The sequence below is a fragment of the Myotis daubentonii genome, chromosome 5 (genome assembly GCF_963259705.1).
Source record: "Myotis daubentonii chromosome 5, mMyoDau2.1, whole genome shotgun sequence".
Lineage (NCBI taxonomy): Eukaryota > Metazoa > Chordata > Mammalia > Chiroptera > Vespertilionidae > Myotis > Myotis daubentonii.
Genome location: NC_081844.1, coordinates 83,438,849 through 83,461,002, shown reverse-complemented (window position 1 = coordinate 83,461,002; position 22,154 = coordinate 83,438,849). Strand labels below are relative to the sequence as shown.

At 42.0% G+C, this 22,154-nt stretch overlaps 2 protein-coding genes and 1 pseudogene across 5 annotated transcripts; 2 read left to right on the top strand and 1 right to left on the bottom strand.

Annotated features, from left to right (window-relative positions):
• Nucleotides 1-1,940: 1,940 nt before the first annotated feature.
• LOC132235768 (mitochondrial ornithine transporter 2-like) lies at nucleotides 1,941-19,762 on the top strand. 4 transcript variants are annotated; one of them, XR_009453079.1, is made up of 4 exons: nucleotides 1,941-2,324; nucleotides 11,897-12,017; nucleotides 17,496-17,596; nucleotides 18,012-19,762. XR_009453079.1 is itself a non-coding variant. In XM_059698659.1 (3 exons), the coding sequence occupies exon 1, from the start codon at nucleotides 11,028-11,030 to the stop codon at nucleotides 11,931-11,933; it is 906 nt and encodes a 301-aa protein (XP_059554642.1). In that variant the 5' UTR covers nucleotides 4,497-11,027; the 3' UTR covers nucleotides 11,934-12,017; nucleotides 17,496-17,596; nucleotides 18,080-19,762. The 4 variants fall into 4 exon arrangements, 2 of the variants coding, with proteins under 2 accessions (XP_059554642.1, XP_059554641.1); XR_009453080.1 differs by lacking the exon at nucleotides 11,897-12,017; XM_059698659.1 differs by lacking the exon at nucleotides 1,941-2,324 and having other exon boundaries at nucleotides 4,497-12,017; nucleotides 18,080-19,762.
• On the top strand, nucleotides 2,321-4,317 carry TAF7 (TATA-box binding protein associated factor 7). The gene has a single exon (XM_059698656.1). The coding sequence runs from the start codon at nucleotides 2,768-2,770 to the stop codon at nucleotides 3,857-3,859; it is 1,092 nt and encodes a 363-aa protein (XP_059554639.1). The 5' UTR covers nucleotides 2,321-2,767; the 3' UTR covers nucleotides 3,860-4,317.
• Nucleotides 19,763-20,109: 347 nt separating the features above from the next.
• LOC132234336 (U1 small nuclear ribonucleoprotein C-like) lies at nucleotides 20,110-20,617 on the bottom strand (annotated as a pseudogene).
• Between the last annotated feature and the right edge of the window lie 1,537 nt (nucleotides 20,618-22,154).

Sequence of the window (22,154 nt, the reverse complement as noted above, 5' to 3'; positions counted from 1 at the left end):
TAGCCATAGTAGGTTCTGAGAGCTCCAAACCAATAATGATAATCTCATTCTACTTGTCAATGTTTAGTTAGGAATATGGGCTTAAAATAATAAGCTTAGGTCAGGGTTTCTCAGCCTTGATATGACTTTGAGACAGATAACCCTGTTGTGGGGGATAAATGTATTGTATATTGTAGAATATATAGCAGCATTCCTGGCCTCTACCCTCTAGATTCCAGTAAACTCCACCCCTTAGTTGTAACAATCAAAAATGTCTTCAGACATTACCAAACATTACCTTTGAACCACCATATTATAGAACACATTATAGAACAAAGAGAACAAATGTAGAATTATCTTAAAGAGCATAATTTCAACTTCAAACTTAACATTAACAAAAGCAAACTGTGTCAGGCCATTTAAATTCCTCCCATGATATACAGTCTATCTAAATCAAAGAGGACATATGCACACACACTATTAATAAACCTCTCTGCTCATAACAATTAGCACTGTCCTTGACTAGAGAGGAAATGTATATGAAATGACTCTATCTCATTTTAAAATAACAAAGAATGTATTTTCTCTCACAAATTATCATAGGAGTTAGACTATATTTATGTTCCTTCTAGATGGATATATTGGTTCATTCAATTAGCAAATATTTTCTGTATATCTCCCATGTTTTGGTGCTAGGTACTGGGACATGATGAGCAAGACAGAAGACTCTTGATTATCATGGAGCTTCCAATATGGGGTAAGAGAAGCAATAAAAACACAGAAATAAAGTGAATTTTTGAAATGTTAATCACATTTTTTAAAAAATCCTCACCCAAGGATATTTTTTCCAATCAACTTTAGAGAGTGTAAGGGAGGGAGAGGAGGAGAAAGGGACATCATGTGAGAGAGCCACATTGATTGGTTGCTTCCTGCACGCACCAGACAGGGTCAGGGATAGAACCTGCAACCCAGGTAAGTGCCCTTGACTGGGAATGGAACCTGCCACCCTTTAGTGCACAGTCTGCCGCTCTAACCACGTAGCAACACCAGCCAGGACTATTAATCACATTTTTAAGAGCATTCTCTTAAATTTAGACATAGTGGTTAATATTTTACAGGATAGAAATGAAATTTTTAATGACCTTGATGCTCTACCAAACTGATTCCATTGAAAAATAAATGGAAATGAGTAAAAATAAGTGGAAAGTGTTACATAATGAGGCTTAAATATTATAGATACATGTTGATGAATACCTAATTACATACAGAAGAGACAAGCAAAAAACAGTTATCAAAATAGTAGAGGTGGGATGAACAAAAATCCTAACTAATTTAAAAATTACTGGCAAGTGAGTGGCAGGGAATAATACTTCAATTATATTCTACCTCAATGAGACCATTTGTCAGACAATTCTGTCTAAAATGAACACGTGCCTCCAGAAGAATACGTACTCCTTTGTTTACATTTGTATCTATGTCAAACATTAAAAAGAGGAATCACCCTTGTTCCCTTGGGATCCTTCAAAACAGACCCTTGAGGCATGGGTCCACTCCATTCGTTTTCATAATCAATGTTATGACAGAATTATATAGTGAGCAGCATGTCCTCTTCACTCCACTGATTTGCATACTTTGAAATGCACTGCACGGTTAGTCATAAATTCTTCCCTCAGCTCCCACGGGGATATATACCCTGGAAAACATCCGAGATGTTTCCAAAAGCAAAGACGCTTTCCACATGGATGCCCTGTATCCGACAATCACCCGGAAGCCTAGGAGATACCCCGCCCCACAGCGATCCGATAAAAGCTCTGGCTTAGCGGCGGGGCGAGGGGCGGGTGTGGGAGGAGCTATCTCTTTTTTGGAACGGTGTCTAAATACAAACAGTAACTTCTTAAACTATTCCCTCCGTAGAAAGCCAAGTTCTCGCGAGACAGTATTACGCCAGCTAGCAGAATTGCGCCTGCGCGCTCTGAGGCAGCCCGCACTTCCGCTTGAATCGCGCTGTCACTCAAAGCCGTCTCCCGCCCCGCGCGGTGACGTAGCGCTTTCTTCTCCGCTTGTCTGCAGCGCCGGACGGAGGTCTGTGGAGCCGCGGAGCCGCGGAGCCGCGGCGCTGCCGAGTCTGGCGCTCAGAGCGGCACACCTCAGCGAGATTGTGCGCTGCCCCCGCCCTGCCCCCCGGACCATTCACTGGTAATCAGTACCGGTCGCTGTGCCAAGAGTCCGGAGGAACAAAGGAATCGGGGAGGCGAGACGGTCGGCTCCCAGCCGCTTGCTCCGAGTGGCTTCCTCTTCCGCTCGCTCCGAACCGGAGAAGCTGGGTTTATAATCGTCACTGGATCGTAAGTATCCGAGGCGAAGAGAGCTCACTGCGCCCCGCTTTTTGACTGACTTTGCTCCGGGAAAGTGTGGATTGGGAGTGTCAGCTGGGGCCGTAACTTTCTGTGCTGCAAATCATTCTGCAGAAGCCACCATTTGCTTTTCTGCTCGCTAGCTCTCCGCATTGTCCGGCAGCGGCATCTAGAGGTTGGAACTTGGCATTGCAGCTAATATATTTAAATGGACCTAACTGAATAAGCCAGTTACTGTCAGTAACAACGTATTAAGTCGCAGCATATTTAAAAAGACTTGGTGCTTAATTTAAAATTAAGAAAGTAGATGCTTAGCTGCTGTAATACTTAAATATTTCAATTCATAACAAACTGGTCTTTCTAACTGTTGCAATAACTGGAACTTTTTAGTGCAACAAGTGGCTATTAGAGAAGTGAGTCACAAAGAAAGAAAGATGAGTAAGAGCAAAGATGATGCTCCTCACGAACTAGAGAGCCAGTTCATCTTACGTCTACCACCGGAATACGCCTCTACTGTGAGGCGGGCAGTACAGTCTGGCCATGTCAATCTGAAGGACAGACTGACAATAGAGTTACACCCAGATGGGCGCCATGGAATTGTCAGAGTGGACCGGGTCCCACTGGCCTCAAAATTGGTAGATCTGCCTTGTGTTATGGAAAGTTTGAAAACCATTGATAAAAAAACCTTTTACAAGACAGCTGATATCTGTCAGATGCTTGTATCCACAGTTGATGGTGATCTCTATCCTCCAGTGGAGGAACCAGTTGCAGCTGCTGCAACTGCTGCAGGTGCTGCTGCTGCAGGTGCTGCTGCTGCTGATCCCAAAGCAAGCAAAAAAAAGGATAAGGACAAAGAGAAAAAGTTTATATGGAACCATGGAATCACTCTGCCTCTAAAAAATGTCAGAAAGAGAAGGTTCCGGAAGACAGCAAAGAAGAAGTATATTGAATCTCCAGATGTGGAAAAAGAGGTGAAGCGTTTGCTGAGTACAGATGCTGAAGCTGTCAGCACTCGTTGGGAAATAATTGCTGAAGATGAAACAAAAGAAACAGAAAATCAAGGCCTTGATATCTCTTCTCCAGGAATGTCAGGCCACAGGCAAGGCCATGACTCATTAGAACATGATGAGCTTCGGGAGATTTTCAATGACCTCAGCAGCAGCAGTGAAGATGAAGATGAGACACAGCATCAAGATGAGGAAGATATAAACATCATCGACACTGAAGAAGATCTGGAAAGACAGCTACAGGACAAGCTAAATACATCAGATGAACAGCACCAAGAAAATGAGGGGACCAATCAGCTGGTTATGGGAATTCAGAAACAGATTGATAACATAAAAGGCAAGCTCCAAGAGACCCAGGATCGGGCAAAACGACAGGAAGACCTCATCATGAAAGTGGAAAACCTGGCCCTCAAGAACAGATTTCAGGCTGTGCTGGATGAACTCAAACAAAAGGAAGACCGAGAAAAGGAGCAGCTCAGCTCTTTGCAAGAAGAGCTAGAATCACTCCTAGAAAAGTAAGAAGAGTTTGTTACTTAAAATCATCCTGTAGAGTGGTCAACATTGGGAGAAAAATTTTGGCTTCATCACCTGGACTAAATATAACTTTTTAGTAATTCCCAATTCCTCTGCTGCCTTCTATTGAATTTGTCTTACTGACAACTATAAATGTGAATTTCTATTTCACTTGTCTCTCAGAACTTGGCTAGGTGTTTATCCTGTAGAAAGGAGTGATGTATGACAGATAAATGTAGAAAAGTTGTAAGATTAGTGGAACTAACAGTTCAACTTTAGTAATCACACCTTCACTGCTGGACTTTGCTGTTTCTCCATTTGCCACAAGCTGCTATTGCTAGTTTGTGAAGCCATCTAGGATCAAGAAGGGTAGTCTAGAGGTAGTGAAGCTAATTTGCATGTTTTCCCACAAGGTAGTTATTTTTCTATATGTAGAATTGCAAATCATTTTATAAAGTTTAACACAATAAATAAAAACTAGTTTTCACCTCATAATGTGTCTTGTTCTTTTAGGGGTAGTTGGTGTCAGATCCTCTTGTGAAATGGTCTGTTGGTGGGGCTTAATGACAGCAACTTGATCCTGTTTTGTAGGGAAAGAAGCCGTTGGGTTTTAAGAAAAGGATAAATACAGTAGGTGCAAACAAATTGGGAAATGTCATCTTTGTATTTTGTTAAATTTCTAATCCACCTGCTCCATTTGGAGGTTAAGAAATACTAGGTACAGAACCTTCCTAAATTACCCTAATTTTTGTACATGAAGGTTTTTTTTTAATGCTTGTGTGTGTTTAAAGCACTACAGTCACCTGCTTAATATATTAGGAACAAAACAAAGTGAGGGCTTTTAGGTACTGTTGAAAGAATCATTCCATTGAGTTGAATTAAGATTATATTTCTAAATATTTCCCACTTAATTTCTGCAATTAATATTCTGAAACCCAAGGTGATTTGTCATGTCAGTTCATCAAAACTATTCATAAAGTCAGTACATAGTCTGATATTTCAAAATTTCTTAAACATAATTTATATATTTTTTTACATGTGTTAAAGATTCTAATCTAATGCCTTACACTTGAGCTATTTGGAAGAATCAGTGATAAAATTTATAAAATGCAGAGTTGCCTGCAGTTCATTCTGACAGTTTATAAAGAAAATCTTTGGTTTGAAAATATTAGCCTCATGAAGTGCAAACATTTAAAGCCCATTTTAGTTATGTTTTTAACAGAAAAACGTTAGTGGTAAAATGGTAAACAAATTTTCTAGACCTCTCAACTCAACAGTTATACATGCTGATATTTGGAGACCTCACAAGGCTGACTTCTCTCATGTTATCTGATCATATTTCTTTTACCAACATGTTTTCATGATTTTAAGATTTAATAGAGAGTATGGAGGCTTAAGCAATATTTCTCTCAGTATCTAGGCTTTGGATTGTTTCTTGAGGTTTGCAAATAATAAGAGGCAAATTTTCTTAATACATGAGAGTGGTTGGTAACAAATTCTGTTTTAGTATATTGGATGTTTTGCCATAAGATTGACACCTGAAAAGCTCTCACCTTATTTGGCTTTACAGTCGATCATTTATCAAATTAATTTATTCTTATGAAGACTTGAACACCAATAATAGTTAATTTCTATTAATACTGGAAAGGAGTGATGCAGCATGCAAAAAAACAAAATTAGTGATTTCATTATCTCCATTTCAGTCAGCTCTGCTGATTTTCAAATCCATATTTCTAAACCTGATGTCTTCTGAACTTTAGGTTTAATATAGTCAGCTGTGTATTGGAAACACTTATAAGTGTTGCATCAGGCAACTCAATTCTGAATGTTCAAAATGAGCTTATTATTTCTTTTTTCTTAAAAGCCTGCTCTTCCTGTGTTTCATGACTCGGTGAAAATAAATGGCACTACCACCTATCCCAGTTGCTGAAGCTATAAATTTAACCCCCTAATCTTTGACTACTCCCCCATACTACTGATTCTACTTTCTAAAAAGCTTATCCGTTACTCTACTTCATTCCCACTGCTACCATCCTAGTATAAGCCATTACTATCTTTTGCCTAGCAATGGCAGTAGCTTCCTAACTGTGTGTTTATATAAACTTACCATCCAACTTAGTATTTTGACTAGGGCACCAACATGATCTTTCCAAGATATATTTGATCTTTCACTTCCATGCTTAAAACCATTCAGTGGTACATCATTATTTCAGGATTAAGTTTATATCTTTTAAATACATAGGATTATGGGTGCTCCAATTACCTTTTCAGCCTCATCTCACCACATCCTCTCACTGTTTTCAACCCATACTGAGCTTATTTACATTTTTCCAAGAAGTTTAATTACTTCTCTTCCTCTCCTGGGCCTTAGAGTCTTTAAACAAACTGTTCACTCAACCTAGAAGACTCTTTTTTTTTATTTAGTTTTTTACTTGAGTTATTACATATGTGTCCTTATCCCCACATAACCTAGAAGACTCTTCCCTTTATTTGGCCATATCCTACTTAAACCTCTGACTCAATCTAACTATCACTGACTCCAGCAAGTCTTTCTTGATCTCTATCTAGGTTAAGCAATTATATTAAGGCTTTGCCCAAGCTCTGTGCTTCCCTATTATTCAACAAATATTTATGGTGCCAAGCAGTACCAGGCACTGTCTATGAAATCCTGAACTAAACATTTAGTGTCTAATCCAGGGGTGGGCAAACTTTTTGACTCGAGGGCCACAATGGGTTCTTAAACTGGACCGGAGGGCCGGAACAAAAGCATGGATGGAGTGTTTGTGTGAACTAATATAAATTCAAAGTAAACATCATTACATAAAGGGTACGGTCTTTTTTTTCAATAGTTTTATTCATTTCAAACAGGCCGGATCCGGCCTGCGGGCTGTAGTTTGCCCATGGCTGGTCTAAGCTCTTGCATGCTATACTAGTATTCTGGAATAATGATCTGTTATGCATTTATCACTAAAATATAAATTACCTGTTGCTCATATCCCCACTAGGCTGTAAATTCCCTGAGTAGACACTTTGGCTTGTTAGTCACTAAACTTACTAAATAGTAAAGAGATTAAAATCTCAGGGTCAGGAGATGTAGTGCCTGTGTCTGTATCCTAGCTCAGTGACCTATTGTATTTTCTTGGGCAAGTAGCAATCTGTTTGCTTCAATATTTTCATCTCTAACATGGAGGTGATAAAATTACCTGTTGAGTTTTGGCTGTTGGCTATTGAGTTGATACATATAAAGGACTTAGAATAATGTCTGGAATATAGTAAACAATAAAAAGCAAACTATTATTGCCTATTTACTAAGGTCTGAACATAATGGAGATTAAATAATTAGTTGAATTAAAGAGTTAACAAAATAGTAGAAAAATCTATAAATAGCTGTTTAAAATGTGGTTGACTGATTTCAAATTAAGGATCCTAAATCAAAGTTTATAAGTTAGAGCAGAAACAGGGTTTGCTTCAAATATATCTGCAGCATAAATATATCAACTCAACTTACTACTGTGACTTTATTTTTTATTTGATTTATTTATGGCTTGGCTTTGCATTAAAATTAAAAACTCCACAATGAAGAGTAATGATCTGTTACATAAACTTCAAAAAAGAAAGACTTAACTAAAGAAGATTGGGATCCATTTCCCTTCAAATAAATCCAGAGTTATAAAAACAAACACCACTTTTCTCACAGCTCCGTTGACTAATGAGTGTGGGTGTGGTTGGGCTACAGTTTTCAATATTTCTGGGTTCATGAACAAAAGTTATGAAGAAATCTTTTAAAATTCATGTTTTAAAATATTACAGAAATAAAAAATGACTCACTGAAAACATTCAAACAATGCAGAAATTTTACAAAACTAAAAAGTCCCTTTCACCCCAACTTTCTAGGGTAAACTTAACATTTTTGATATGTATCATTCCAGGTCTTTATTTGGTATGCAATTAATTGTATACATATATGTAGTTGTATAAAGCAAAAGAAAAATATGATTTTGTTAGAGACATGATTCTAAAACTTTTCTCACTCAAAAATACAATATGAGCATCCCTCCTTATTAGCTTGTATAGACCTGCTTTTTTTTCATGATATAGATATTTTCTTAATTTTATCCATTCCCCTATTGCTAGTCATTTAGGTTGTTTCACTTTAAATCTGCTATTACACAGAATGCTGCAATAAACATTCATGTCAATATGGCCTCTGTTTGTATCATATCTATAGATTAGGTAAATGGGATCAGTATTCCATTTTAAATGTCATAAAGCCTAATATTTCAAATCTAGAGAGCAAATGTTTGAGATGAAAAATTTAGGTAAATTATAACAATTCATATGTCTTAAGGACTGTATCTTAAACTCTGGTTTTTGTTTTATTATCCAGTAAGAATTCTCTGGAAAACATAGACCAGAAAGATTGCTCACTGTTTAGCAGCCATACAGGCCTTCTTTCTGTACTTCCAATATCTGACCACAGAGCTTTATTTAGCATTTATAGTTTCCCTTTCTTGGAACAGTCTCCTGATATTTTCATGGCCAGCTTTTTGTCTTTCAGGCTTCAGCTCAAACCTCACTTTCTCTGGTAATCCTATCTGGCCATTCAGTCTGGTTGCTAGGGAGCATGTGATTTGGATGTTCTCATCTTGTCAAGAACCTTTACTGAAAGGTTGGAAGTTTCTTTCCCATTATTTTCTGGTTTCTATGCATGGAAGGACATGTGCTTAAATTTGAAACAGAAGCATCATCATTTTGGTTAGTTAGAATCAGGAGGAAATAGCTTTCAAGATGGCTTTTTGTCTTGGGCAATGTTTAATATATGCTGGGGCCTGTTCTCTCCAAGTCCAGCTGTTTAGTGGAACTTAATCTCCAGCTCTACTATTTGTGCAGCAGCTAGACCTGACAATTCAGTGAAGATACCGGCCATTTCCTTATTAAAGCCCCTGTGATGCCTGGCCTTTACTAATTGGTTTCTCCAAAACATACATGAACTCAATGCAAAAGCAGCTGAGGACTTACTGCAGTCGCCCGCATCTCTTGTGTTTGTAAAAACTCAATTAAAAACAATGAACCAGGTGCAATTAATTGAAAATCAGTGGCCATCATTAAAATATTGAATGCATTTCTAGATCATTTGATAGGGCCTCCACAATAATTATTAAAATATACTTTTTTCTCCCTGTCTTTCCTAGGGGTCATATCAAAACATTATAACATCTCTCAAATATCACATGAAGGATTTAAAAATATCTTTAGTCTAAAATGGCAGATTGTTCTCACATATCTCTTCAATCCTGCCAAAATAACTAATCCCCAAGGTTATGAGAATAAGAGATGAGACACCATTAACTGATAGATGTCAAACCGTTTTCAGAAGGCCAAGGCAGATGAATATATGATAAATTAATTCAGAGATCAGAGAAAGTTACATAGCAAATGTCTGTAATGGGGCATACTAAACAAACCCACTTGACATAGAACCCGTGAGGCTCAATTTTTGCAGGCAGCAGGCTCCAAGGAAGGGGGAAGGGTGGAAACCTGGGATTCATTAAAGTCTGTGTTCAGAGCTGTTGGATATCCAAGATCCTTAACCCACCCTGGGACTCTAGATGACTTCCTTCCTCATCCTACAGATGTAAAGTTTATTGTCTTTAATTTTTGTATTTATTTTGGAAAGTTTTTTTTCCCTAGGTAAATTAAAGCAAAGTCTCAAAGTCAGAGAAAGGCGCAGATGAAGGTTGGGGTGTATAGCATCAAACAAGGGGATTATGTGAAAATCTATATCCATTGCTGCAGGAATGCCACCCCTACTCCCCCATCTTGGCCTCATTAGATCAGGATCCAAAGGATACTCCCTCCCCTCCAACACACGCCCAGGCCCACACACAGAGCCAATCAGAAGATTATTCTCTGAAGAAACCCTGTGGTTCCTGAGGAAAAAAAATCCCAATACTGACATCCGGGCATTCTCTAAGAAAAGGCCAGGTCACACTCTCTAGGGACAGGAAATCTATCTGTTGACAAACTCCTCATACACAATCCGCTTTCCAGTGCCTCACTTTTACATACTGACAGCCCAAGATAATCAGACAAGGAAGGCTTTCTAGATGAAAGAAAATCATTTCAGTGTACTTTCTGCCCTTTCCCCCATTTCGTTTTTAACCCCAGAAGCGAAATCCCAACTAGGCCTTGGAATGTAAATCTTAAGAGAACACATTCTAACGTTGGGATCATGATCATCTGAGAAGAAAAAGTGTCCTAGCCGCGGTACCCTCACGGATGTCCCAAACCTCATCTCACCCTGAGCAAGTGTGTTATTTGTATCCTGAATTAATGTGGCCGCTGCACAAAACTCTATGGCTCCTCAAGAACCTTGAAAGTTAGCAAGCAGAGACAGCTGGAACCACACAGCCTTTATCAATTATATAAATATCTTTAGCAATTATATAATTATCTCTTTTCCGAGCAATGTCCTACCTCAAGGAATGTTGAGAACTCAGTCCCTCCCAGGGCCCTAGCCCCATATCCCCTGCGATATTGCCACGAAATAGCCCTTCTCCGGCTCCGCAGACCGGAGTAGCGCCTCCCTCCGCCCGCCTTGGGTCCCCTCCAGCGCCCCCGGACCACAGAGGCCCTGCGGGGCCGTCCCACCGCAGAGTCGCCCTTCTCTTCGCAGAGACAGTTCAAGGTCCCCTAGACCCAAGCAGCGGCCGACTGTTGTGTAAATTGCCTCCCACCCCAGCGGTTTGTTGGTCTTTCCCACAGCGGTCTGTTTGGGTAGATGGACCCTTTGAACCCCCCCGCCCAGTTTCTCGCTGGGTCCCTTGGCGGCGGGGTCTGGCCCCGGGGGACAGCACCCGCCCTCGCGCAGGGCCAGCGGCGCGGAGTCCCGCGTCCTGGCCAGAACTTACCGCACGGCTTTCCGTTGTTCTCACTCAAGTGCTGGCGTTCTCCGTCCGCGTCCGCGCGCGCCGAGATGGCGGTTGCGGGGCTGGGTCCGCGGGGCGCGGGGCCGCGGGAGCCGCGTTACCCCGGCGCTGGAGGCGGCCCCCGGGGCCTGGCCTGGCGCTGAGCGGCTTTTCCCGCCGCGGAGCGATCGTCCCGAGGAGGCGGCGGTCCCGGGGGCTCACGCACCGCTCCGAGGGTCGCCTTCCACCGAGACCAGCGCGCGAACATGAGGTTCAACCCCGTCATCCAAGCGGCCATCGACCTCACGTCGGGGGCCCTCGGGGGCACCGCGGCTGTCCTGACCGGGCAGCCCTTCGACACCGTGAAAGTGAAGATGCAGACGTTCCCCGGCCTGTACCAGGGCTTCGCCGACTGCTGCCGCCAGACGTACGCGCAGGTGGGCCTGCGCGGCTTCTACAAGGGCACCGGCCCCGCGCTCATGGCCTACGTCGCCGAGAACTCCGTCCTCTTCATGTGCTACGGCTTCTGCCAACAGTTTGTGAAGAAAATGGTGGGACTGGACAAGCAGGCCAAGCTGAGCGACCTGCAGACCGCGACCGCCGGCTCCATGGCGTCCGCGTTCGCGGCGCTGGCCCTGTGCCCCACTGAGCTGGTCAAGTGCCGGCTGCAGGCCATGCACGAATTGGAGAAGTCGGGGAAGATCGTCCAGAGCCACACCACAGTCTGGTCCGTGGTGAAGGGCATCCTTATGAAGGATGGCCCCTGGGGCTTCTATCACGGCTTCTCCAGCACGCTCCTGCAAGAAGTCCCGGGCTATTTCTTCTTCTTCGGCGGCTATGAGCTGAGCCGAACGTTCTTGGCCTCGGGGAGATCAAAAGATGAACTGGGGCCCGCCCATTTGATGCTAAGCGGTGGAATTGCCGGGGTTTGCCTCTGGCTTGTCATATTCCCCGTGGATTGTATCAAATCCAGAATTCAGGTTCTTTCCATGCATGGAAAACAGGCGGGGTTTGTCGGAACTCTTGTAAGCATTGTGGAAAGTGAGGGGATAGCAGCCTTATATTCTGGACTGACAGCTACTATGATTCGAGCGCTACCTGCCAATGGGTCACTGTTTTTGGTTTATGAATACAGCAGGAGGAGGCTGATGAGCCAGGTGGAAGCATACTGAAGCGTCTTGGTGAACCTGGATCCACATGTACCCACCTTTGAGGACTGTAGTTTATCTCAGGTTTTCATGGAGTACTGGACTAAAGTAAGATTATGTTTTACTTCATGGGAGTTTTGTTTTTATCTTCTTCTACCCTATACCTTAAACTTTGTGGAAGAACCTCTGTTTTTCATCATATAATTTCTGCCCATAATTGTAATGAAATAGAAAAGTTGCTGCTTTTGTGTTTTGTGGGATATACAGAGTGAGTGGGTGGCCCTGTCTACCTCATTTGAAAGGCTAAAGATGGTTATATTACAGCCTTTTCGTACACCTATGAATGTAGTACAATTTAGTTGGTTATGTGTTGTGCGTGAAACACAGTTTGGTTCCCTGTTTAATGTCATAGCACCAGAAAAACCGAGTCAACTATGTTTCATGAAGATGGTTATAAATGATTAACTTATTCAAGATGTAGGTTCTCTTTAAAACTGTACACTGTACTAGGCAATTAAAGTTTTTAAAAAAGTTTTTGTGTGGTAATTGAAAACCAAAATACACATCTAGATTTTTAAGAAGAGGGTATACTGCTGTGTGTTCCACGTTCTTGAGTTGAAGTTCCAGAGTTGGTATCCTGGATTTTTCTAAGATGCTCTGCTCTTAAAATAGAGTCAACCATTTTCAGAGTGGGATCATATTCCACACTCTTAGCTGTGGCCCAGAGTGTCAGACCTTTGGGAAGTAGCATAGCCTTCAACTGTATCAACTTCCCTTCTTCTCCCCCAAAGAGCTTCTCGTCTGTGGGGCTTAAGATCGAGGAAGGAGTTGTGCTGCTATGCTCTGATGAAGACCAATGTAGCTAACAACAGTTCTTAGCTTCTAGTTGCTGGGTCTAGGATTCCAGGGGTGTCATCTGGGCCCATTTAGGGGTTGTTGATCCACTTTGGATTATTTACTCTCTGCCTCCACCGGTCAGAAACCCTTCCAGGGAACAGAGAGTGTCAAAGCCAAGAAAAGCTTCTGTTCCCTGTTTTGTGTTCAAATGACAATACTTGTGGATGAAGTCCTCTCCTCTCGGGCAGAACTAGACAGAATCTAGTGTTTGCACTCCACTGTGAGGAATATTAAGGCTGACCCATCCTGAAGTTTACCTCAAGGTCTGTAACTCCTCCTCATGCTTATATAGTGTTGGAACCTTCTAGATTTGGTACTGACCATCAGTGAATTTTAATGAAAACACTATATGGAGTGTGACTTTATAAAGCAATGAAACATAAGAAATGCAATTTTATTAAACTACTAGGGGCACGGTGCACGAAATTCGTGCACTGGGTGTGTGTGTGGGGGGGGGGGGGGAGTGTCCCTCAGCCCAGCCTGCCCCCTCTCACATACTGGGAGCCCTCAGGCGTTGACCTCCATCACTCTCCAATCGCAGGATCGGCCCCTTGCCCAGGCCTGACGCCTCTGGCCTAGGCATCTGGCCTGGGCAGCGGGGACCTGCAGTGGCAGCGGGGGGGGGGGTGCTGCGATCATGCGGGCTCCGCCCCTGCCCCTGCAGGAAGCCTCTGGCTGAGGCGTCCGGCCGGGCAGCGGGGACCTGCAGCTGCAGCGGCTCTGCGATTGTGGGCTTCGCTTTAGGCCCAGGCAAGGGACCGCTAGCTCCCGGGACTGCCAGCTTCGACCGTGCCCAGCTCCCATCGCTGGCTCCACCCCTACTTCCTGCTATCACTGGCCAGGGCGGAAAAGGCACCTGATTCTCCGATCATGGCTGGGGGGCAGGGCAAAGGCGGCCCCAGGGCCGCCTTTGCCCTGCCCCCCAGCTCTTAGCTCCCCCCTGGGTTTCCAATCACTGTCAGTGGCAGGGGGCTTCTTCCTGCTTTCCCTTTCGCCTCCCTGCATTGTGCCTACATATGCAAATTAACCGCCATCTTGTTGGCAGTTAACTGCCAATCTTAGTTGGCAGTTAATTTGCATATAGCCCTGATTAGCCAATGAAAAGGGTAGCTCGTACGCCAATTACCATTTTTCTCTTTTATTAGTGTTGATACCACATTTATGTATATATGCACACACAAAAATCATAGCTCATTTGATGCTAGAAATTTGGTGATGTGTACCATATGGCCATATGGTAAGATAGTCATTCTTGTCACCATTAAAATAAGCCTGATCATTCCTTGCTGGTCCAAGACCAGCAGAATCTTCAATAAGAAGTGTTCTTAAGCAGCTTGTAAAGCTAAAAGCCAGCAGGCTACCAGTCTTAATAATAGTCCACACCATGTATGTGTATTGCTGTCAGTAGACCATAAATCTTTGTAAAATCTCTAGTTTCCTTTAGCTTTTTCTATCAGTGAAGCCTCTGTTAAATTCATGGTTTGATATTTGGGTACAATTTGTACCATTTAAGATCTGTATTCCAGAAAGATAGTAATTTGAAATATTGTGTTTTAAGAAATTTGAGTGTTCTATCATTAAATTATTTACCTAAATAAAAATATTTATTTAATTCACACCACTTAAAATGTACTATATTGACCTCTAGATATTCAGACATTAATACTGTGTTCTGTTCTCAAAAACCTTCTTCCTTTCTTCCTTTCTTCCTTCCTTCCTTCCTCCCTCCCTCCCTCCCTCCCTCCCTCCCCCCCTTTCTTTCTTTCTTTCTTTCTTTCTTTCTTTCTTTCTTTCTTTCTTTCTTTCTTTCTTTCTTTCTTTCTTCCTTTTGCTAATAACTCCCCTTCCACACCCTCCTGCCTATAAAAACCTTCCATTTTGTGCACCCCTCCGAGCATCCTTCTAGTTGCTAGATAGGATGCTGCCCTATTCATGGATCGCTTAATAAAGCCAATTAGATCTTCAAATTTACTCAGTTGAATTTTGTTTTTTTAACATACCACATCCATCACCTTTTTTTATTGTGTTACTAAAGGCCCAATGCACAACATTCATGCAAGGGGCTCAGCCCCCACCACCACGGCAGCCGGGGGCCTTTACCTCGGCCCCTGCCCACCCTTGCGGGGGCCTCTGCTGCCTCTGCCTTGGCCCTGGCCACTGCAGTATCATCTGGTCTAATTAGCATATTACGCTTTTATTATTATGGATAACTAGTGGCCCGGTGCACAAATTTGTGTACATTGAAAGTGAATTAATTAGAAGAAATATTTTAATATTGCTGTTTGCCCCACCCCCCCAATTGCCATCCCCTCCCTCTGCCTGCTGCCACCTGCCTTGGCTGGCCTGGCACTGCCCCACCCTCCACTGACTGGTTGTTCTGCCGTTTGGTCAATATGCATATTACCCTTTTATTATATAGGATTGGCATATAATATTCACTTATTTGTTATTTTTGTATGGTGAGATGGTATTTATTTCTAAGATTTAAATTAGTCAAATCCATTTTTCTGATGCCTAGCCTTATTTTAAATTTCACTTCACTCCCAATGTACTGGGCTGCATATCGGGGTGTGCTGTACTGTCTGTTCCTGGAACAGACAGATAGGAAGGTACTGACATCAGGTCAGGCCTTGAGATATGGTCTCATGGTCCCTCCTCAATATACTGTGCTCTCTGTTCCCGGAAAACATAGATAGGAAGGTGATAATGCTATACTGTGTCCGGAACAAATTGTGTAAACAAGGCTTTGTAACTTTGTAGTTTTTGCAAATAAATAGGCTGTAACGCTTGCAGTCATTGCTGCAGTTCCGCCTTTGCTTTGGCAGAGTGCTGGGACTGCAGACAGCTGGCCAGCTTAATAAAGGTTCCTAAATTTAAATTCTGAGTCTGTGGTCTATCTCGCTGAGTCAACCCATAACACCACATGGCATAATTTACCCCTCAACTTTGAAAAATCTTTTTTGCTGTTATTAATCCTCACTCAAGGATATTTTTCCATTGACTTAGAGAGAGTGGAAGGGAGGGGAAGAGACACAGAGAGAAACATCACATCAGTTGGTTGCCTCACACACACACACTCGCACCAGGGCTGGGGATAGAGCCTGCAACCCCAGGTACCATGCTCTTGACTGAAATTGAAACTGGAACCCTTCAGTCAGCAGGCCAACGCTTTATTCACTGAGCCAAACCAACTGGGGCAAAAAATATTTTCTGATATTTATTCCATTATTTGGTCTATAGTCAGGGCCAGATGGTCTGGATGCTACAGTGAAATTGTAACTAGAAATTCATTCTCTGTCCTAGCTTTCATAGGATACCAAACTTTAGCAGTTGTTAAGTATATGTGATATCTCAGAAAGATCAAATCTGGCAATGTACTATCAAACCTGTAATTTTCTTTAATTGCACAAGAAAATAGCTTCAAGTTGCTGAACTTGGAAGAAAAGGAGGTTCTTTTTCTTCTGGCCCAAAGTTCTAAAGAGGAGTGATAATTATTTCTAGGAAGTGTTGTGTACATAAAATAGTCACAGGAGAAATTTTTACTCAAGGCCAGGAAGCAGCCTTCTGTCCGTGGTTGTATTTCCAACTTGAGCACCATCTGAGCTTTGAAATCCCTATTTTCAAAGCCTGTAACTCTCTGGTCTCTCTGATCCCATCCAGTTCCACGTGGAATGGGCCAGAAGTCTTCTTTGAGAGACTTTTTACAAAGTAAATTATTTCAGCATTTGAACTATCTAGGATCTGCCTTGTGAGCTCCACCATCCAAAGTGATCTTGGCTCCATTCTAATGCCAGTATTTAAATACTGGCTCCTTGTCAATGGACTAGTATCTTCTTGCCAACCAATCTCTCCAAGGTTGGTGGTGATCATCAGCACTGATTCTCTATTCATTGAACCAGGCTTAATGGCTTTTTTCAAAACCAGTTCAGAACATTTTGTGTTAGTGGTTTTACTCTGCACCTAGAGATGGAAAATTTCACAGGTGGGTATGGGGGGGGGGTTCTCTCTTCCCGGGCCAGTGCAGAGAGAGAGAACATGGGGGTTGATGAATTCTTGTGTAGAACACCACGAAAGTTTAGGGAAAATGAATAAAACAAGATTGAGACAGAAATATAGGGAAAGCTGGGCCTGGGTGTGGCGTCTGCCCTCTGATGGAGGAACAGCCAGCCAGCGAGCACTATATATATATATATATATATATGTATATATATATATATATATATATTCAGTAACCGGAAGTTACATCACATCTGGGTGGGCCTTGAGTTCCTGGCAACATAATAGGACCCGCCCCCCTTAGCACCTGGGTGGGAAAGTCAGACTGAGTGACTAGGACCACCCCCAGGGTGTGGCTCTGCCTGCGCCTTGAGTTCAGCTGACATATTTAAAAAACGCCCGAATGTGCTAGCCAGCAGGTTGGTAAGTAGTTTTGTAGAAAATTGACCTTTCTTAACAATCCTGCACATTCTGTGGGTGAAAAAAATGTCCCCAGAAAGGATATTAGTTCCTCCAGATAATTGTCTGTCTAGTGACTATTTCTACTCCAGCCTAAAGAAGTTTCACTGGGTCCTCCTCAGCAACCTGGACTCAGCAAACATTAACTAGGGCATCTTTCCACATACATTGCTTGCTGATTTATATACAAATGGCTGTTCTTTTTTTTTAAAAAAATGTTTTTATTTATTTCAGAGAGAAGAAAGGAGAGGGAGAGAGAAACATTCATGTAAGAGAGGAACATCAATTGGTTGCCTCCTGCACACAGCCTGGCTGGAGATCAAACCAAAACCTGGGTAAGTGCCCTGATCCAGAATGGAACCAGCAACCTTTTGGTGCATGGGACAACGCTCAACCACTGAGCAACACTGGCTGGGCACCTTTTCCAAATTTTTAAGATGTCTATTGATGAGTCAAAGTTCTTGATTAATGCAGTCAAATTTTTGTTACTTATTAATCCTTTATTCTATGGCCAGTGTCTTTTTAAAGAAGTTATTTCTTCGCCAAAGATCTAAACTTTATTTACCTATATTTTCTACTAAGAGCTTTAAAGGTTTTTGCTTCTGTTTGTGGGAGATTTTTTTTTTTTACATTTAAGTCTTAAATCTATTTGGAGTTTATTTTTAAATTAAGACTCAATTTAATTTTTTTCTGTATGAATAACTATTTTTAATTGGACATCTCATCTTTTCTCATTGATCTGTATTATAGACTGAATATGCCCCCCTCCTCTCCAAATTCATATATTGAAGCCCTAACCCCCAATATGATGGTGATAGGAGGTGGAGCCTTTGGGAGGTAACCAGGCCTGGCAGACATTATAGGATAGAGCTCCATGATGAGGTTAGTGCCTTTATAAGAAGAGGAAGAAACACCAGAGTTGCTCCTCTCAGCCTTGTGAAGATACAGAGAACCCTGCAGTCTGCAAGCCAGGAAAAAGGCCCTCATCAAGAACCCAATCTGCTGGCACCTTGATCTTAGACTTCCCAGCCTCCAGAATTGTGAGAAATAAACATCTGTTGTTTAAGCCACTAGCCCAGTGATGGCGAACCTATGACACGCGTGTCAGAGGTGACACACGAACTCACTTTTTTGGTTGATTTTTCTTTGTTAAATGGCATTTAAATATATAAAATAAATATCAAAAATATAAGTCTTTGTTTTACTATGGTTGCAAATATCAAAAAATTTCTATATGTGACATGGCACCAGAGTTAAGGTTTTTCAAAATGCTCACACCGAGCTCAAACGGTTCACCATCACTGCACTAGCCTATGGTATTGTGTTAGAGTAGCCTGAGCAGACAGACAATCTGACTTACTATCTCTCTAATATTCAAATGTTCCATATACAGCATATATGTAAGTCTTTTTGACCTATTACATTTGTCAAATTTTCTATCCGTGCACCAATACCAGACCATCTTGTTTAATATAGATTTATAACAAGACTTAATAATTAGTAGGGCAAGTTTTTTCTTCCTGTTCTTTTTTCCTTAAGATATTTCCTAGATGTTAATGACATTTTATTATTTCATATGAATTTTAAAGTAATGTAATGTCCTGTTACAATGTACTGGGGGAGAAGAGAATTGATAACTTAAAAAATGAATCCATCCATGAGCATCAATATGTCATTAATGTAAGTCATCTTAATGTCTCTTTATAAAGCCATATAATTTCCCCATAGAGATCTTACACTTTATCACACTTGTTCCTAAGTACTTGATTTTTTATGGTAATAAATTGTATCTTTATTTTAAATGTCAATTTCTGTTTGTTGCTGGTTTATAAAATAAAATTATTGTGTATGTTTTTTTTCAAATTCCCCAACCTTCCTTTTTTTGAATCCTCACCCAAGGACATGCTTAGAGAGAGGAAAGGGGAGAGAGAGAGAGAGAGAGAGAGAGAGAGAGAGAGAGAGAGAGAGAGAGAGAGGGAGAGAGAGAGAGAGAGAGAGGAAGAGAGAGAGAGAGAGAGAGGGAGAGAGAGAGAGAGAGAGAGGAAGAGAGAGAGAGTGTGTGTGTGTGTGAGAAACAGATTGACTGCCCTCTGCACAGTGCCCCAACTGGAGATCCAACGCACAACCCAGGCATGTGCCCCAACCAGGAATCAAACCGGCACCCCTTCAGTGCACAGGATGACACTCAACCAACTAACTGAGCCACTCTGGCCGGGCTGCAACCTTACTTTTTAAAAATTATAATATTTTATCTGTAGGTATCTTTGGATTTTCTGTGTACTCCTTAATGTCATCTGCAAATAATAACTTTATTTCTTCCTCTACAATCTACATAATTTGTATTTCTTTGCCTTATCATGCTGGCAAAAACCCCCAGTACAATATGAATAGTGGACATTTGTTTATGATCTCAGGAATGCTTTTAACATTTCACAATTCACTTGTTTTGTATTCAATGTTTTCATACCATTTGAAGATTAAGGGAATGTCCTTCTAGTCCTAGCTTAAAAAGATTATTTCTCCCAGCATAAAGAGAATTTTAACAAAAGCTTTTTATGTGTCATAAAGATAATTGTGTGATTTTTCTCCTTTAATTTTTGTCAGTGAGTGATAATGGCTCTTTTTTAAACTAAAAGAGTTGACAATTTTATTTTCACATTTCACAACACAAATTAAAATTTATTTTTGCCCCATTACTCCCCGCCCAAACTATTCTCTCTTTGATAGGAAGAGGGAGTGAATCTTCCTGACCTTGCTGTTTGAAACCACGCAGAGTCACACCACCACAATCTCCTGGTGAAGTAGAACAAGTAACATATAACTGATAGAAAGAGGCTCTCCTCTCTTCTCACCTTCCTGGTCTAGTCATTCCTGGCCAAGTGGGCACTATTATGGGACAGGCAGGAGGTCTCATCATTGGGGGCCGAGGCACCATTCCCATGTGCCCTGGCATTGGCAGCCTCATTCCAGGAGCACTAAGCATTTGTCCAGAGTTGTAGGAAAGGTGAGCAGGAGGCCCATGCTGAGAACCAAGTCCTACTGGCATCATCCCAGGAGGAGGAGGACCCATCATTGGCATCATGGGAGGGCCCCCATATGGAGTGCTGGCATCATGCCAGGGCAAGGAGGATCCAGAAGACCTGGAGAAACTGAGAATCATTGCCCCTGCTGGAGTAGGAGGTATCTTGCCGAAAGGCTGCAGTTGTTTTGTCAGTCAGGCTCTGAGCCTGCTCTTCCATCATTTCTGATGCAGTCTTGCACATTCTCATTGTGTTTCCTACCACTGCAGTGTTTCTCACAGATGGAGAGTCACGGGTGAGGTATGTATTGCAGTAGTCACTCTAAAACTTGGGCATGTTGCTCTGCAGGCCATTGGGCACTCCATTTGATAGTGGCATTTAATTTTCCTTTCTTGATATTAGGATTATGCTAAACAAATAACATTTTTAGGGAGTGAGGGTTCTCCTTTTTTTCTATCCTATGGAAGTGTTTGTGTAAGATTGGATTATTTCTTTTTTTGAAGTTTTGGTAGTACTCTTGGCCAGATGATCCTAAAATTTAACTTATTTAACAGTTATCATGCTTCAGTTTATCTAATCTTGATGAATCAGTTTGATTATATTTCTAGCAATTTGTTTTCCAACTAAAATTTTTAGCTTCTTGTCATAGACTTGGGTATAATATTTTAGTTTACCTTTTTACTGTGTCTACAATATTTGAATTGCAATTCCCCTTTCAATTTCTGCTATTGGTTGTTTGTACCTTCCTTGTAGTTTTCTTTTACATTGCCAAAGATTTGTCAAATTTTATTAATATTTCAAAGAATCAACTTTTGAGTATTTGGGTTATCTTTCTTAGATACTTGTTTACTATTTCATTAATTTCTTCTCTTAATTATTTTCTTCCTTGTCTTCTTTTGGGTCCATTGTCTCTTGTTTTTCTCATTCTTGAGAAGGATAGTTAATGCATTAATCCTTAGTCTTTCTCTTTTTATGATATATTCAAGGCTATTAAAATTTCCCTAAATACTGCTTAATTGAATCCTACTTGTTTTGTTAAGATATATCAAAATAGTCCAGTCTAATTTTAGTGTGATGCTTTCTTTAACTCACAGGTTATTAAACTAAATTTTTAAATTTCCAAACATATGGGATATTCTCTTCATCTTTTTGTTATTGATTTCTAGCTTAGTTTCATTATGATAAAACTAGGGGCCCAGTGCACAAATTCGTGCACCTTGAAAGGAACTGTGGGCCACAAGGCTGCGGTGGGCACAGGGGAAGGTCTCGGCCCATTTTCTGTGCCCCCGCCTGGCCCCTCCCACTGTGGCCCCAGGTCCCCTGTCTGCCGCAACCCCGCTCCCACCGCCGCCACTCCCATGTGCTGACTGTGCTGGCCCCGCTCGCACCTGCTGACCACGTGGAGCAATTGAGGCCAGTGCCTGCAGTGGGTATGAATGGTGGCTGCTGCCCCCATCGCCCCTCAGGAGCAGGGGGAGGTGGAGAAGCCCTCAGGGGTGATCAGGGCCAGCAGCTGCTACTCATACCCGCTGACGGCACTGAGTAATTGGGGCTGGCGCTGGGTGCCAGCAGCAGGTGTGAGCACCCAGCAGAACCACAGCATGCAGGAGCAAAGAATTTTTAGTAACCACCAGAGGCTTGCCCCAATGACAGCGACAGGCACTCTGCCTTAGTCTGGCACCCACGCTCACCTGCTCCACCATCCCGCTGTGGTCAATCCCTGCCATGTTCTGCACTCTGCCGCCTTGTTCTGCCAATGCCCACCATGTTCTGTGCATGCCCCCTGGTGGTCACCACACGACATAGTGACAGGTTGTTCGGTTGTTCTGCCGTTCGGTCTATTTGCATATTAGGGTTTTATATCCTATACTAG